At 39.7% G+C, this 16,704-nt stretch overlaps 1 protein-coding gene across 1 annotated transcript; it reads right to left on the bottom strand.

The window, feature by feature from the left end:
- Positions 1 to 613: 613 nt before the first annotated feature.
- On the bottom strand, positions 614 to 15,200 carry PRDX4 (peroxiredoxin 4). The gene is made up of 7 exons (XM_010595743.3): positions 14,890 to 15,200; positions 9,964 to 10,081; positions 9,120 to 9,236; positions 6,759 to 6,881; positions 5,360 to 5,490; positions 4,350 to 4,384; positions 614 to 726 (listed from the first exon to the last, which is right to left on the bottom strand). Exons 1-7 carry the CDS (start codon positions 15,125 to 15,127, stop codon positions 676 to 678), a joined length of 813 nt encoding a protein of 270 aa, XP_010594045.2. The 5' UTR covers positions 15,128 to 15,200; the 3' UTR covers positions 614 to 675.
- Positions 15,201 to 16,704: the final 1,504 nt, after the last annotated feature.

Here is a 16,704-nt window from a genome sequence, read left to right as displayed (position 1 = left end):
TTATAGAAGATAAGTATGCTCATAGCCTGTTCTTTAACATGACCCTCAAAATGTAGAGAGGTGAGCCACTGTGGAATGTTTAAGAGCCCGGAAACCAGAATTAGCCTGCCTGGGTTCAAAGTCTGGTTCTGCTTTTACTAGCTAGCTATGTGACTTTGGGTAAGTAATGTACCTGAACTTCAGTTCGCTCGATCTGTAAAACAAAGAACTCATAAGGAGTTGCTCTGAGGATTAGATGAAATAATTCATCTAACCCTGGTGGCATAGTGGTATGCTGCTGACCAAAGGTCGGCAGTTCGAATCCACCAGGCTCTCCTTGGGAACTATGGGTGCAGTTCTACTCTGTCCTATAGGGTTGCTATGAGTCGGAAGTGACTTGACGGCAACGGGTTTGGGTTTGATTTTTTTTTCACCTGCTTAACCCAATGCCTGGCATACAACGTGTACTCTATAACATTGTTACTAGTCTGGCTCAATCTGACATTTCCCACTTTGGGAAGAGAGAGAAGAGCAACCTGTCTTTTGGCGTCAGTGTCTAACTTGAACACTAAATGCCTTTGGGCTTTGACATGGATTTTTGTATTTTCCAAGAAATTACTACTGCAACACAATGTGGTAATAAAACATTGAACTTTATTGGTAACGTTCAAGCATTGTACCCTGAGGAAGTATTTTTCAATTTAGTTTGTCAAAATACTTCAGTTTTCCTGCTGGATCTGGGATTATCTGTTTTAAAAAAAAAAAGGCAAATTATTTTAAAATCCAAAGTACATCCCTAGTAGTCTGACATTAGTTGTCTGTCTCTTGACTAAAGAAGATAAAAGACTATTTCTGTGTACCAAATTACATGTATTTAGGAAACACTGGATTTGTCCTGCCTACCAATCTCAGCTGTCCCACAAGGCAGATACATGATTTGTAAATAAATTAACGTCTGCACTCAAGCGCCCCAAACTTTATTTACAACTCTTCTCTTGGCCGCCAGGCTTTCATGGCATCTTCAGATTTGATCTCAGTAACTCAAACACATAAAGAGAGCGTGGCTACAGACGTTAATGTATTTAAGATGGTCTGCTGAATAAATGGTGGTGTGCCAAAAACCCTGAAAAGGAGGCAGGGTGTTCACTAAGGGTTTATCAAAAGAATTTTTTTGGTGGTCCAGAACACAGCCTTCTAATCTCAAACTATAAAGTTAAAAACAAAACAAACTCAAATACAGCATCAAGCATTATGTTCACTATCAAATGAGCACATACTCTAAAACAAGTGCTCGCTCTAAGAGCATCACAGCCTTAGAAACCCACTTGACCTTTTCATTTCCAATAAAATTTGATCTCATATCGACTATGTGACTTGCTAGTTATAGGTAAAGGACATCTATACACACACATCTGTATATATAACTTACTGGTTTAAAATAGTTCTATATGCATTTTCTTCAGAGTTTTTCTTCAGCATAAAATTAACTTTACCTATTTTTATGGGCATCATTTTAAGCAGTATTCTGTCTTTGCCAATTTATAATCTCTTTGCATTTAAATCCAGTCACAAGTACTTACTGAATAGCTATGTGCCAACAGTGCCCTGGGCAGCCGGGGATACAAGGGTAACTACCAGAGTCCCTACCTTTGATGCTCTTACGAGCACGTGGGGAAGATGTACAAGTGCACAGCTGTTTTTGATGCAATGCACAATGCTACCATGTTGTAACACAGGCTGCGTGACCCAGTGGAGGCTGGTGGTAAAATCAGGGAAGACTTCAGAGAGGAGGTGGCATTTAAGTTGGTCTTGAGAGAGAGCAGAATTTAGAGAAGGGGACAGGCACTGCATGCTGTAGAAAGACCTGAGCAAAGGCACAATGATGTGAAAAAGCAAGGCTCATTTGGGGAATCAAGAATCATGTGATTTGGCCGGAGCACAGCATGCATAAGTGCGGGAATCCTATGGAAGATAAGGCTGGGAGAGGTGGTGGAAACAGAATGGAAAGGCTTGAAGGCTGTGCCCGAGTGTCTGGGCTTTGTCCTGAGTACTGGAGAGCCTCTAAAACGTTCTGGTCTGAAGAATGACATGCACTGGAGAGGAGAGAAACTGAGGTCATGGAGACCAATCAGGAGACCTCTGCAATATGCAGGAGGGAACTGAAGGAGATAGAGAAGACATATTCATCTATCTTCAAAGCAACACCACCGTGAAATTTTTGACCCTACATCCCCCTTTTCCAGCTACTTAATTTTCTTCTCCCCTTCATACCTATATTGCTTGAACTAGCTGTCCATACTTTGTCTCGTTTTCCTCACCCTGCCCCTGTCCCCAACCCACTTCCAAATGGCTTCTGCCCTCATAGTTCTCCAGATGCTGTCCTCACCATGGTCATGAATGGCCTCCACGTCACTGAATCAGTTCTCGTTGAACCTGAACTCTCCATGCCACGTGACATTGGCATTCTTATTTCCCTCCTAAGTAGCGCACTATATTCCTGCCACACTGGCCCCTGTTTCTTGAACATGCTAAGCTGGCTTCTGCCTCAGGACCTTTGCCCTTGCTGTTCTTTCTGCATGGCTCTTTGCATGACTGCTGTCTTCACTCTGGTTGCAGCTCAAATGCCATCTCAGAAGTCTTTCCTGGTCACTTACCCATCAACTATCTCATCAACTCTCATCGACCCATTTTTAAAAGCATTTATCACACTCAAAAATTATAATGTAACTCTTAGGGTAGGGACCTTAGCTATGTTGTTCATTATAGAGACTGTCTGGCTATAGTAATAATTTGAATAATTACCATGTAGCAGGCGCTTAATAAATGTTTATCAAAAGAATGACCACAGTATGTGACAACACAAGGGCATTTTTCTGGAGGGAGAATCCATGGTTTTCACCAGATTCTCAAAGGTGTCTGTGGCCTCCCAAACCTAATCATGCAAATAATCAACACATTTTCTGAAATGTAAAATACTCATCCTATAACATCTTTCACAGTGAATGTGTACTTGTTGGGAGCTCTGCTGATTTCTCAGGACATGGATTCATAGTGATGTTATTCATCAGTGACAGTTTTGCCGCAGCTCCAGAGGGAAGTGCCCCTCACCCTGAAGCTCTATCCAGAAATGCTTTTTAAGGACTCTCAGGTGATGTCAGCAGCTTCTGATGTGTATTTCTATTTGTAAGCTGCACAAATAATAAATGTAAACTAACCTGATGACTAATTTATAACATGAAGTACAGTGCTCAAAGTACCTTTAATAACTTTAAATCCCCTTGAGGTCCAGATCTGTGTATAGAGAAGTAAATTTGTATCGTAACATTAACTTAGACCCTCAAAGCGAAAGCAGTTTTGCAAAACCATCAGAAGTTGGTTCAAAATCAGTGAAATGTTACTTTACCTAATCTGAGATTCTAGAGTAAATTTCTACCTCTGATTGTCCATGGCTAATGGTACTTTTTTTTTTTTTTGCTAAGTCTTAGGATTCTTTATTTCTCTATTATTCTAAGATAATGATTTCTTCCCTCCAATGTGCTAGTAGTTTTTCAATTTCCTATCTATAGTTTGTGTAAAATTCTTGATTTTTAGAAGATAAACATATTATTTTAAAAAAGGTTCATGACAAGCCTCCAAATTGTATTTTAGCTAGAGACTCCTTCAGGGATTGTCTATAAATTATATAGCCTTCCTAAGAGAAAGAATGTAGCCATTTCAACCTTTTCTTCCATCAAAGGAGACAAATGACAAGGAGAGAATCATTAGCTTAAGTATTAATTAAACCAGATTTTCTCAAAAACTTTTCATTATACGTACATAGAAAGGTTTTGCTTCCAACTATTTTCTTTGTTCACACTATAATTCCATACCTGACCTCTCAGACTTCTGAATTTATCCTACCAAGTCTCCATTGTTCCCCCCCCCCTTTTTTTTTAAACAGTGTATTTCTCTGGATCTTGGTGTAGTGGTTAAGTGCTACGGCTGCTAACCAAGAGGTCGGCAGTTCAAATCTGCCAGGCACTCCTTGGAAACTCTATGGGGCAGTTCTACTCTGTCTGATACGGTCGCTATGAGTCGGAATCGACTCAACGGCAGTGGGTTTGGTTTGGTTTTTGTTGGCTTTAAAATTCACAGTATTAAGCCCCATATTTTGCTTTCACAGTATTAAGCCCCATATTTTGCTTTCTCCAGTTTCAGCTACTTTCTCTACATTTCAAAGAATGCCTGTACGCTATGATTTCTGTCTAGCAATGTTTACTTCATGTACAAAATCAAGACAGTGCTATTACAAGGAAAGAATATTCTAAGGCTGGCATTCCCTACCCCCCACACCCCGCCATCCCTTTAAGAGAAAAATCAATTCCACTTACTGTTTCACTACCAGGTTTCCAACCAGCAGGGCAGACTAAAAGGAACAAAAATGGGAAAGACAGTTTAAAAACAGTTCAGTTCTCCTCAGCAACTCCTAACTTTGCTTCTTCCAAATAAAACTGAAAACAGAGCCTATATTAATAACATTTCCAGGCCACCAAGCACTTGATATCTGTTAGCTTGCCTGCTCCCACCAAGGAATTTTAGTCATGGAGCTTGTCAGCATCCAACTAATCTATTTTCATTTTTGCCAATTAATTTAGTTATACTTACAACATAAAAAACCAAACTGAGTGTTCCTCTAATAAAGTTGGAAAGTTTGGGAATCTGTTGACCTAAAAGATTTGGGCAGGGCAAAAATTTCTCTGAATTGACATAAACTTCCAGTAGTCTTGTCTGCCACATATCCTGCAGTATTTTATACTGATGCCAGGGCTCACTGTCAAAAGAGACTTTAAACGTATTTGGAAAGCAGGATTTCCCCTTTATTTAGAAAGCACCCTGACCCAGGAACTGAGTTACACTTTTAAAAGGAATATACAATGTGTTATATTTTAGCAAAATCTGAGTTCTTTCATTTAGATATTGCTAAAACTTAGAATGAAACGATGAACTGATAGGTTACCAGTGTGATACTGAGTAATCCTGAGGATTACATTATTAAAAAAGCTAAATCAAATAATATAAGCATACAAACAAGACCTACATTTTAAAATATTGCCAGATTCGTGTATTTTAAGTTTATAGAAATATAATTTGCAATACTGCAAAAACTTTTTAAGTTTATCCAAAAGTACTATGCCAATAATGAATGTCTTTGCATCTTATTCAGTAAGTAGACTATATTAGTGATGTTTTGTTAACAGCACTTCAATCAATAAGTGCCGTTAAGAAGATCTGATAATTTGCAAACTTCGGAACCATCTTATTAGAATAAGAAACCCAACTAATCATGCTATTTCGCAAACTATGATTTCAAAAGGCTACGATGCTTAGAAAGGAAGGGTACCTTCTCCATGTTTGTCGGTGTACTGGAATGCTTGAACCAAACGGAGTGTTTCATCTACTGATCTACCCACAGGAAGGTCATTCAGAGTAATTTGTCTTAGGATTCCCTTGTCATCAATAATGAAAAGACCTCTATAAAATAACAATGGTAGAGGTAAGGCCATTTCTTCTCAGTTAAGACAAGTATTAGTATTAGCATATGTGAATCCCTGTACCATACACACAGAAGGATGCTACACAGAGCCAACAGTGCATTACCTACCCTGCACTTTACTGGTGTGTGCACACATGCGCGCGCACACACACACACACTCCTATTGTGTAATGTGGTATTATTACTCCTAAAGGTAGCTTTAAAAATTGTTTTTGGCTACGAAATGTACTATAGTATTTACAGTTGCATCTTCATGTATACTAGGTATGGGATTTTACTGCACTGTAAACAAAACAGTGAAGCTACACAGGGAAGCATTCTGCTGAGGGAATGAGTGACCCATCTTTCTTGTCACTGGCTGTATAGGATGCCTTTATATTTCCTTTTTTAGTGGTGGAAAAAGACAACATCACCAATCTAAGTTTTACCTCTCTCTCAATCTCTGTATGTGTGATTCACTTCTTCTCCGGTCTGAATGAAGTACTTTACCCAAGAGACCTGCTATTGAAATGATGAATATTGGGGTGATGAAAATGTTCTAAAATTGACTGTGCTGATGGTTACACAACTGGGTGAATTGTATGGTATATGAATTATATCTCAATAAAGCTGTGATAAAAATACAGGATTATAAAATATCGACACCTTCACATAAAACAAACAAAAAAACTATTGGCACTGTAAAGCATAGCTAAACAATATACCAAAATGACAACTGTTTTAGGCTAAAACTACCCTTTTTCAAAGAATTCTATTAGCATTTATTAGCTCAGGTGACTCAGTGAGAGCTGCTGGGTAAAACAGTTCCTTAATTTTTCCTACTTCAAAGACACAGACTTGCTAAATATAATGGTACTTGCATTTAGAAAAAACATTACTGCAGTCAGTGTGGAAAAAGAGGAAAAAGAAATGGATGAGAATTTGAGGACCTGGGTTCAAGTTTGAGCTCTGCCATTAACTGATTATATAACCGGCTAAGTTCTATGAGTCTTTCTTTTACCTCTAAAATGACAGGGTTGGTCAAAGATCTGTAAATAATCTTCTAGCTCTGTCTAGGACATTAATATAGTTTAAGTAGGGTACTTAACCTATTATTTTAATGAGTATCTACAATATTTTTGCAAACAGAGCAAAATAAACATTTCTTGATCAAGTCTTGTATCTTCTAACTCATAAATAACATCCATTTCAAGGAGGATTACAAATATACTTGAATTTGTCATAATGTAAAACTACTGAAAAGTACCTAAGAGTATGGCCTGAGTCCTCCAGATAGACACCATAGTCCTTTGAGATCTGATGGTTCAAATCTGAAAGAAGTGGAATCCTTATTGGCCCAAGTCCTCCTTGTCTTCGAGGAGTATTAATCCTGTAACAAACAGAACATTTACCTCTCAGCAAAGTAAATGGCATATATCAAAACACTCTTTTTCTCTGCCTACGCACACACGAACAAACACACAGACGTACCCACAAACAGGCTAATATACATTCTATTTTCTTGCTTTTATTTTCCCACTTAACAATATGTTGCTATTCTTTAAACACTATATATAGGTATATACACATATACATTAAAAATATGATTATTAAAAAATATGTATATACCTATATATAGTGTTTAAAGAATAGCAACATATTGTTAAGTGGGAAAATAAAAGCAAGAAAAAAATATATATAAAAAAAACACTAAACCTGTTGCTGTTGAGTGGATGCTGACTCACAGCAACCCCATATGTACAGGCATACCGTATTTAACTTATCTCTACTTTTATAAACACTGCTGGAAACATCCTTGTATTCTCATCTATGCACACTTGTCTGATTAATTCCTGGAACTGATGGATTAAGAGATATCCACTGTCATAAGCATAACCTTAGAATTGTGATCACAAGACAAAATCTTGAGAAATAAGCAGAGTAAAACTGGGTGATATTTAAATATTCTGAAAGCCAAAGAAATGCAAAGTCCACTTGAAGCACTGAAGGAAGTTAGTTATAATCTCATACTCGTTGGTCTTCTGTAACTTGAAACCAGGGGGCGTGGACTAGTGTCCCAATGGCAGAACACTGGCATAGCTGCTAGAAAACAGTGAAAGACTGCTCTAGATGTCTGTAGTCCCAGTTTTGACATCCAACTCAGAATCTCTGGTTGGTATAAATCCTCCCCAGCAGAGAAGGTTACCCCCAAAATTCGTTGAGAAAGCAACCCTAAATTATTTGGGATGATATAACTTTTTCCGTAGCAGGTATTTATTTTAACCCTAGGAAAATTTAGAGAGTTACTATAGGAATGATAAATTAAACCTATAGTTTTAATATTTTTACATTCAGCAATAGTTAAGTACAGATTTGTACCTTAAGTTATTTATAATGTTTAAGAGAAATTGGCATATTAGAATAACATTCATTTTGTGATTTCAATTTTAAAATGTGTAATTTGAAATTTTATTAAGTTTATAAATAGTCATACTTTAAAGGAACTTAAGATATACCATATTCATTTATTAATTTGCAAGAGTTAAATACTTGGGAAGGTTTGTCTGAAAATTGAAAATCTTAAAAAGAAAATAAAAATTTATCATATAATTGCACTTAAAAATACTTAAAACCAAACTAAACCCCTTGCCATTGAGTCTGTTCTGACTCACATCAGCCTTTAGGACAGAGTAGAACTGCCCCACAGGGTTTCCAAAAAGAGGCTGGTGGATTTGAACTGCTGACTCTTTTGGTTAGCAGCCTGAGCTCTTAACCACTGTGCCACTAGAGGTCCACAAAAATACTTATGGGAATTGATGACTTAAGGGAATGTAATTAAACTGTAGTTCTCCAACTAATTAAAATGTAAGATATATAAAAGAATTTTAAGGGGAGAAAAACTGTGTTTTGAATTTGCAGGTTTAATAAATTGAATATCAAGTTTTAAAACCAAAATAATTCTGAACATCTTTACTGTGTAAAAAAATCTACCTTGACACTATTAAAAATTCACATCAACATCCACATTTCAAATTTTGAAACATGTTGCCTAACTGCTCTCCAGAAATGCTGAACCAATTGTGTGTGGGTGAGGGCCATTTCTTTGTACCTTTATCAACATTGATGATTTTTTTTTCAATCTTTTAAATCTTGGCCAATCAGGCAGGAAAAAATGGCATCTCTTGTCATTTTAATTGACAATTCTTTGAAACTAATTAGGTGAACATCCTTTCATTAATGAATTTTTACATATTATTGCTTCTTGAAATGTAATTATAAATGCTATTTTGAATATAACTTACCATACTAGAAACTGTAACAGAGAAATGGTATAAATTTTTTTTCTTCAGATTAACATTACCCAATTTATTACAATAAAAATGGCATTACACAATTCAGTGATTTTTGCTATGGAAATCACATTTCTTGCATTGAATTTTTACCCCTATTTTGAAATGTCCTCTAAAATCCTTAAGGATTTTTACCATAACTTCATTAAACTAGAAGCTCAGATAAATCTATTTTTGAATAGTCTGATAAATAACTATAATCCCATCTTGTTAAGAGTTACCTGTCCATGATTTAAGAGTAAACCTGTTTTTTTCTCCTACAAATATAAGATACTGACCAGGCCAAATGGGTAAACTGCGAATCAACAGAGCAGGCTACCACTTCGGTATTTATAGATCTGAATTCTTCAATTCTATCACCAAAAGCGATAATTTCAGTTGGACACACAAATGTGCTGAAAGTTAGAAAAAAAAATTAATTCAGTTTTTTCAAAATACATTTACCCGAAGCTTCAAACAAGTTTGTTTTCATAAACATCTTTAGTATATAAAAATGCATATTAAGAACAATTTTATATATGAAACTTCTCAAGATGGCATAGTCTAAAAGATTATCATTTTATCAAATTTTTATATTATAGAGTTCCCAATAATAGCTCAATGAACTTTTTTTTATTATAACTTAATGGATCAGTGGTCACCTATGTTCAATTCTCCCTTCTGGCAGCACCCCTCCCCCCATTTTATTAGCTTTTATTTAATACTTTGTATTTATATAGTGTTTTATAGCTTTCGAAGGACCTACACAAATTTTACATCATTTCACTGTTTTTTTTTTTTTTTTTTCAACATTCCTATACCAACCCTATGAGCTATTTGGAACTATCTATATTTTGGAGATGAGGAAATGTTCTTTAATACCCCCTCCCCCTCTTTCTTGATAAGGTCCTCTTCCACCTTCTTTTCTTTAATGATTACATTATGATAACACAATCATGTAGCTATAAGTATAAAGTACTGGGGTCAATATGACTCTGAAATATACTATAGATGATGCCTTTCTGAATAAATTTCTCATCTCAGCTTGCCTTTTTAAGAACCAAGAGCCGAATAAAAACATTTCTAACTATTTCATTTTTTTGAATAACAACTGAGGCTTCACTGGTCACACATATTACTTACAAATCAAGTGGGTAGAAGAAAAAGACCAGGTATTTTCCACGATAATCAGTCAACTTGAGCTCCTTAAATTCTCCATTTATCACAGCTGTTCCTTCCCAATAAGGTGCTGGCTTGGAAACTAAGAAAGAAAAAGATTACATGATGTTTTATAGCACTGAGAAAGTTGGTGGGATGGCAGAAGGACATCTTTAGGAAATCACCAAATATCAGGGCTTCTTAACCTTTGGATCGATTTGGCAGTCTGGCAAAGCCTATGGACCCCTTCTCAGAATAATGTCATTGAGTATATAAAAGACATAGAATTACAAAGGAAACCAATTATATTGAAATAAAATTATCAAAATATTAAAAAAAACCCAATTGGTGATATAGTAATATATATATATGCTGTTTTTTTTAAAACAATTTTTATTGTGCTTTAAGTGAAAGTTTACAAATCAAGTCAGTCTCTCGCATATAAACTTATATACACCTTACTCCATACTCCCACTTACTCTCCCCCTAGTGAGTCAGCCCGCTCCCTCCTTCCAGTCTCTCCTTTTGTGACCATTTTGCCAGTTTCTAACCCCCTCTACCCCCCCATCTCCCCTCCAGAGAGATGCCAGTATAGTCTCAAGTGTCCACCTGATGCAAATAGCTCACTCCTCATCAGCATCTCTCTCCAACCCATTGTCCAGTCCAATCCATTGTCCAGTCCAATCCATGTCTGATGAGTTGGCTTCGGAAATGGTTCCTGTCCTGGGCCAACAGAAGGTTTGGGGACCATGACCGCCGGGATTCTTCTAGTGTCAGTCAGACCATTAAGTCTGGTCGTTTTATGAGAATTTGGGGTCTGCATCCCACCGTTCTCCTGCTCCCTCAGGGGTTCTCTGTTGTGCTCCCTGTCAGGGCAGTCATCGGTTGTGGCCAGGCACCATCTAGTTCTTCTGGTCTCAGGATGATGTAGTCTCTGGTTCATGTGGCCCTTTCTGTCTCTTGGGCTCATAATTACCTTGTGACCTTGGTGTTCTTCATTCTCCTTTGCTCCAGGTGGGTTGAGACCAATTGATGCATCTTAGATGGCTGCTTGCTAGTGTTTAAGACCCCAGACGCCACACTTCAAAGTGGGATGCAGAATGTTTTCTTAATAGAATTTATTTTGCCAATTGACTTAGATGTCCCCTGAAGCCATAGTCCCCAAACCCCCACCCTTGCTCCGTAAACCTTTGAAGTATTCAGTTTATTGGGAAACTTCTTTGCTTTTGGTCCAGTCCAGTTGTGCTGACCTCCCCTGTATTGAGTGTTGTCCTTCCCTTCACCTAAAGTAGTTCTTATTTACTATCTAATCAGTAAGTATACATGCTCTTTTATTAACATTTTAAAACTGCAAGAGCTAACCAGGATCTGATATTTATTAACATTTTAAAACTGCAAGAGCTAACAGGGATCTGATAATTACCTAAGACAATAATGAATGTAAATGATGTTTCAGGATACTTGCAACAACCATATTTGGCATGAATATATCTGATTCTATTGGAGACAAAGTACAACTAAGTACTGCTAATGCTGGTGTGGTTTGTTGTGGATGCTTCTTAAGTATACTGTGAAGACCTGAGGCAGACTAGACTACACTCACTACAAGTCAGGCCAGAAGTGTAAAATCCCAGACCACTGGATTATTTTACTAGAAGGCCTTGCAAGAGGAGACCCCCCCCACCCTCTGGACAGGTTTCAAGTGACTGACCTATTCAAAATTTAACAGTTTATGCTGCTCTCTTATAACGGTGTGCTGTAATTTGATAATAATGTACCTTGATGCTCTGTTAACATTCAGATAGCACTTAAACTTTCAGAAGCATTAGGTACATTGAGGTCAATATTTGCTTCCAAGTTTGAATAAGGTTCCTAGAAAGTAAGGCTTATGCTTTTGTATAATATCCAGCATCAGTGGTCATTCAGTAAATAGAGACAAGTTCAAGATGAATTTCTCTGTGAAGTTAATATAAAACATGTGATTACTTATCTTGAGCCAGTAGCTTACCTCACATAAATAATCCTGATTCGATTAGGTAAAGGCCAGGAGGGAGAATTAGATAGCAGAAGGGTAACCAAAACCAAACCCATTGCCATCGAGTCGAATTTCAACTCATAGGGACCCTGTAGGACAGAGTAGAACTGCCCTGTAGAGTTTCCAAGCCTGTAATCTTTACTGGGAATACCCTGGTGGCATAGTGGTTAAAGTGCTAGGGCTGCTAAGGTCAGCAGTTTGAGTCCGCCAGGCGCTCCTTGGAAACTTTATGGGGCAGGTTCTAGTCTGTCCTGTAGGGTTGCTGAGTCAGAATCCACTCAACGGCAGTGGGTTTAATCTTTACTGGGGCAGGTTTGCCAGGTGTTCCTCCTGCAGAGCAGTTGGTGGGTTCGAACCTCGGACCTTTTCTTAGGAGCCAAACACTTAACCACTGAGCCAACGGGGCTCCTCTAGCAGAAGAGTACTGAACTATATATGCCTTATAGACCAAAAACAAAAACGACCAAACTTGTTGCCGTTGAGTCAATTCTGACTCGTAGCGACTCTATAGGACGGAGTAGAACTGCCCCACAGGGTTTCCAAGGAGCAGTTGGTGGATTCCAACTGCCGACATTTTGGTTAGCAGCCTGAGCTCTTAACCACTGCGCCACCAGGATTCCATGCTTTATATACATTACTTAAAATGCTACTCATTTAATAATTTTCACGATCTACAATGACACTCCTTAATGATTATTGCATATTGGGAAAACTAACTCTGAAAAACAAATTTTGTTCTGAAAATTAATTTTGGAAATTTTGGGTTCTTGATTTAGGAATACCATTGCCATCGAGTCGACATCAACTCATAGCGGCCCTATAGGAGAAAGAACTGCCTCATAGGGTTTCCAAGGACCGGCTGGTGGATTCGAACTGCCTATCTTTTTGATTAGCAGCCAAACCCTGGTGGCGTAGTGATTAACAGCTTGGCTGCTCACCAAAAGGTTGGCAGTTGGAATCTACCAGGCACTCCACGGAAACCCTGCGGGGCAGTTCTACTCTGTCCGATAGGGTCTCTATGAGTCAAAATCGACTGACGGCAGTTTTTTTTTTTCCTGGACTTAGGAATTGCAGTGTTTGTTCAAAGAAAAAACCGTCATCCATTTATAGAGCAAAAATACTGCAGTTACTTTGTTAAGATCTATAAATGGAACTACCCAAACAACCCCTTGCACTATTTAAAATAAACAAAAATTATCCTGAATATAAATTAGTTGATATAAATATTCTGGTAAATGCAGAGAAGTATAAAAAAGAGTATTTAAATCACCCCTCCTTAACTCCACTGGTAACATTTTGATGTTTTTTTCTTCCCAGTCTTTTTTAAACACACAAATTTGGATCATGTTGCACTCCCTCTTCTTAAAGGAAACAGTAGATTAATCATGAACAGTTTTTCAAGTTACAAAAAATTATTTGAAAATATGACCTTAATGGTTCTGTAATAGTCCATTTTATGAATAAAAGTTCTTATGTCTTTAACGCTAGATAATCCTAATGTGACACAGAAATGTAGCAAATATCTAAAATTCGAAAAGGTTTGCTGGTAAAGGGAAATCTATTATACTATTTTTTGCTTCCACAAGCAGCCTTGGAATGGATTTGCTTCCTTTGAGAAATATATGTAATGTCGGTAAACACAACTGGCTGACACATTTCAAAATGTCTTCCCAGGCAAGTAAAACCAACGGGACTTGGAAATACTATATTAAAAGTGCAAGACTGGCTTTCTACAAACTAAAATCCAAAAGTAGTTAACTTTCAGTACGAAAGAACTGCATATTAAGGTGGCAAAACAGTTTTTCTCATTTATCACTCCCATCCCACCCTTAGTTATAACATCCCCCATTAACACTAAAAAAAAAAAAAAACTAGGGATTCATAATTGTGAAGAATTACTTTTTTCACTGAATACTGGTATGGAACATGCTGTAACAGAACTACAAAAGCCAAATACACACCTACAGGATGTCAAATGATCCGTTGGAAAAGTAGGTTACTGAAAAGCAAGCAAGCAACAGTCTTTTCCCAATAGTTACTGTCTACTTCTTTTTGGCTAATTTAACATCCAGATGCAAGCATGCCACAACTTTCTAAGTATCTTAATCTGACGTGTCCTTCCCTGAAAGTGGCCATTCGCTGTGTACGCTGGACAAAAATGCAAATAATCAAAGGCCGAACTGGCAGAACACAAATTTGCCACGAGGTTTATCATCAACCCAAACGTGTTATCTTGAACCTCCTCTTTTTCCGTTTCCCTCCAAAGTACACTCTGCAATAGATTCTTCATTTCCGAGAAACACAAAGAATTCCCAATAAATATACAGGTTTTGGAAGATGGCTTTTAATAGTCTTCCTTATAAGATGCTACAAAAATAAAAATGAGATGTTTGCCCTCCTGAGTATTTTGTTTACGTCACTTTTCTGTTTAATCAAACTTTCTGGGAATCATTATTCAACCTATCTATGCATCCTCCCCGAATACTAAGATTAAAACAAACAGATAAAGCTCAAATAGTACTTGGAAACGGGCGGGATGTTCGGCAGGAACTAGCGAGGTTTGAGGAAGTGTTTCAGTTTGCACAACACCCTCAATGCCCGCAAGCAAAGGACTAGGACCACCCTTTCTCTTTCATCTGCGGCTTTTGGGGTAACCACAATCTCTTCCAAAATCTGATCAGTGGAAAATATACCTTTCTTTGCAGCTGGAGTCCCCCTCCATTCCTTCGCCCCCCGGAAGAGAACCAGGAGGTAATGCCCAAGCCCAGGCCCCCGGGGAGCTACCGCAACCAGAGTACACGTGTCTCTGGGCCGTCCCCACCATCGCTTGCCTCCGCCCGCCACCGGTCACCACCCTTTGGCGAAGCACCACCTACTCTTGGCTTTGCTGAGGTGCAGGGAGTGGTCGGTGACCGATACCCGGGACGACTCCCCCGGGTACACTTGTCCGCCCGCGTAGAAGTGGCACTCTTCTTCGCGGGTCCGGGGCCTCTCCTCTGCCTCCCAGCCCCACACAACTCCGGTCGGCAGTAGGAGCAGCAGCAGCGGCAGCAGGAGCCTTCGGCTCCGGCCCGGGGTTGCCGTGGCTTGCAACTTTGGCGGCGGCGCCTCCATAACCGAGCGAGTGCAGACACACGTCCCTCGGCCCGAGCGCGACTTCTCCCGCCCTCAGACAGAAACAACCTCGCGCACCGCGACCGCCCTAGCCGGGGCGCGGCCTAGGGAGGCTTGCTCCGCCCCCGCCCCGCCCCGCCCCGCCCCGCCCCGCCCCGCCCCGCCCCGCCACGTGGGCGGCGGCCCCACCTCCTCGCCCCCCCCCCCCCAGCCAGAGTTTGCGCTTGCGCCCTGCGGCGGCCCCCTAGCGTCGCTCAACTCGGCAAAAGCCTCCTCCCGCTCTCCTCTCTTCACCACAGATTTAGACTCTGTCGTCCTTTCAGGCCCATCTCTTCCACAAAGCCTCACCATCGCACACCATCTCCCCCAAATCTGAAACTAAGCTCTCTGTCTCTGAACCGGCTTGCACTTTGCCTCAGGTGGGTAAAGTATGAGTTTGGGGGCCTCTTTCAGCCCTTTCCCCCCACCACGTGGGCGCCGTCCCCGCCTGCTCACCCTCCAGCCACTTTGCGCCTTCGCCCTTGAGGTGGGCCTAGCCCGCCAAACCATGCCTCGCCCAACTTGACGAAGGCCGTCATGTGGCGTCGCCTGTGTCTGGCTGCCCACCCTCAGCACTGTTTTAGACCCTGTTTTATCCTTCCAGGCCAATCCCATCTCTTCCACAAAGCCTCACCTGTGATTGGCTTTTCACTGTCGCCAGTGACTGGCTTCCTGACAAAGCTTCACTACCGCACATCATCTTTCCTGAAAACTAACTTTTCTGCCTCGGAATGGCTTGTACTTTATACTTCTAAACCAAAAAACCAGATTGGTTGCTGTCGAGTGGATTCAGACTCATAGCGACCCTATAGGACAGAGTAGAACTGCCCCACAGGGTTTCTAAGGAGCTGCTGGTGGATTTGAACTGCTGACCTTTTTGGTTAGCAGCCAAGCTCCTAACCACTGTGCAACCAGGGCTCATTTATACCTCTAAGAGATATTTATCCGTTTTTTTCCTTACAGTGATCTTCATGAATAGAGTCGTGATCCCCATCTAGTTGCAGCCCTTTCAGGTCCTGGGAAGACTTGGAGAAGGTCTAATCTGGAAAGCAATGATCTCTGGACCATTCTCTTCCAGCTGTCAAGGAACTACAGGGCAAGCAGGCAGTTTGGTGACTTAAGCTTGTCTCACAGGTGTACATTTTTTTTAAATCAAGACTTGAAAAATTCCCCCCAAATCTTTTTTCCCAGCAGTGTTGGTTTATCTATTGATAATTACTCCATTACCTACCCATTTGCTAGGATTGGAGGTGAAGACTGAGGAAAGAGAACACACATCAGTAAGACAAGAGCCATCAGCAGCTTCTGTGCCCCCGCCCAGTCCCCTCTATCTTCCTGTGAACCCTGGTTATCTTTCTGAATCCCACAGAAGCCATCCTAACAGTTTGTCTTTTCTGTATTAGACTGCCAACTCTTTGGGGCCAGAATTGATGTCTAATTCATCTGTTTCCCAAAGCACCTGGTACAGGGTGAGCATTTGATATTGTAAGCACTTAATTTTGTACACAACACGTAATATTCAAAACAGCCTTTCTCAA

Source organism: Loxodonta africana, chromosome X (genome assembly GCF_030014295.1).
Source record: "Loxodonta africana isolate mLoxAfr1 chromosome X, mLoxAfr1.hap2, whole genome shotgun sequence".
NCBI lineage: Eukaryota > Metazoa > Chordata > Mammalia > Proboscidea > Elephantidae > Loxodonta > Loxodonta africana.
Note: the sequence above shows the minus strand (reverse complement) of the source record. Positions and strands in the feature narration are given on the sequence as shown.

Excerpts from the sequence above, each read along its gene's own strand:
- PRDX4 (XM_010595743.3), bottom strand. The coding sequence starts at position 15,127 with ATGGAGGCGCCGCCGCCAAAGTTGCAAGCCACGGCAACCCCGGGCCGG. Across the intron at positions 10,082-14,889 it reads GCACCTCAGCAAAGCCAAGA|TTTCCAAGCCAGCACCTTAT; the intron begins GTAGGTGGTGCT and ends TTTCTTTCTTAG. Across the intron at positions 6,882-9,119 it reads CAGTTTACCCATTTGGCCTG|GATTAATACTCCTCGAAGAC; the intron begins GTCAGTATCTTA and ends TGTTTGTTACAG.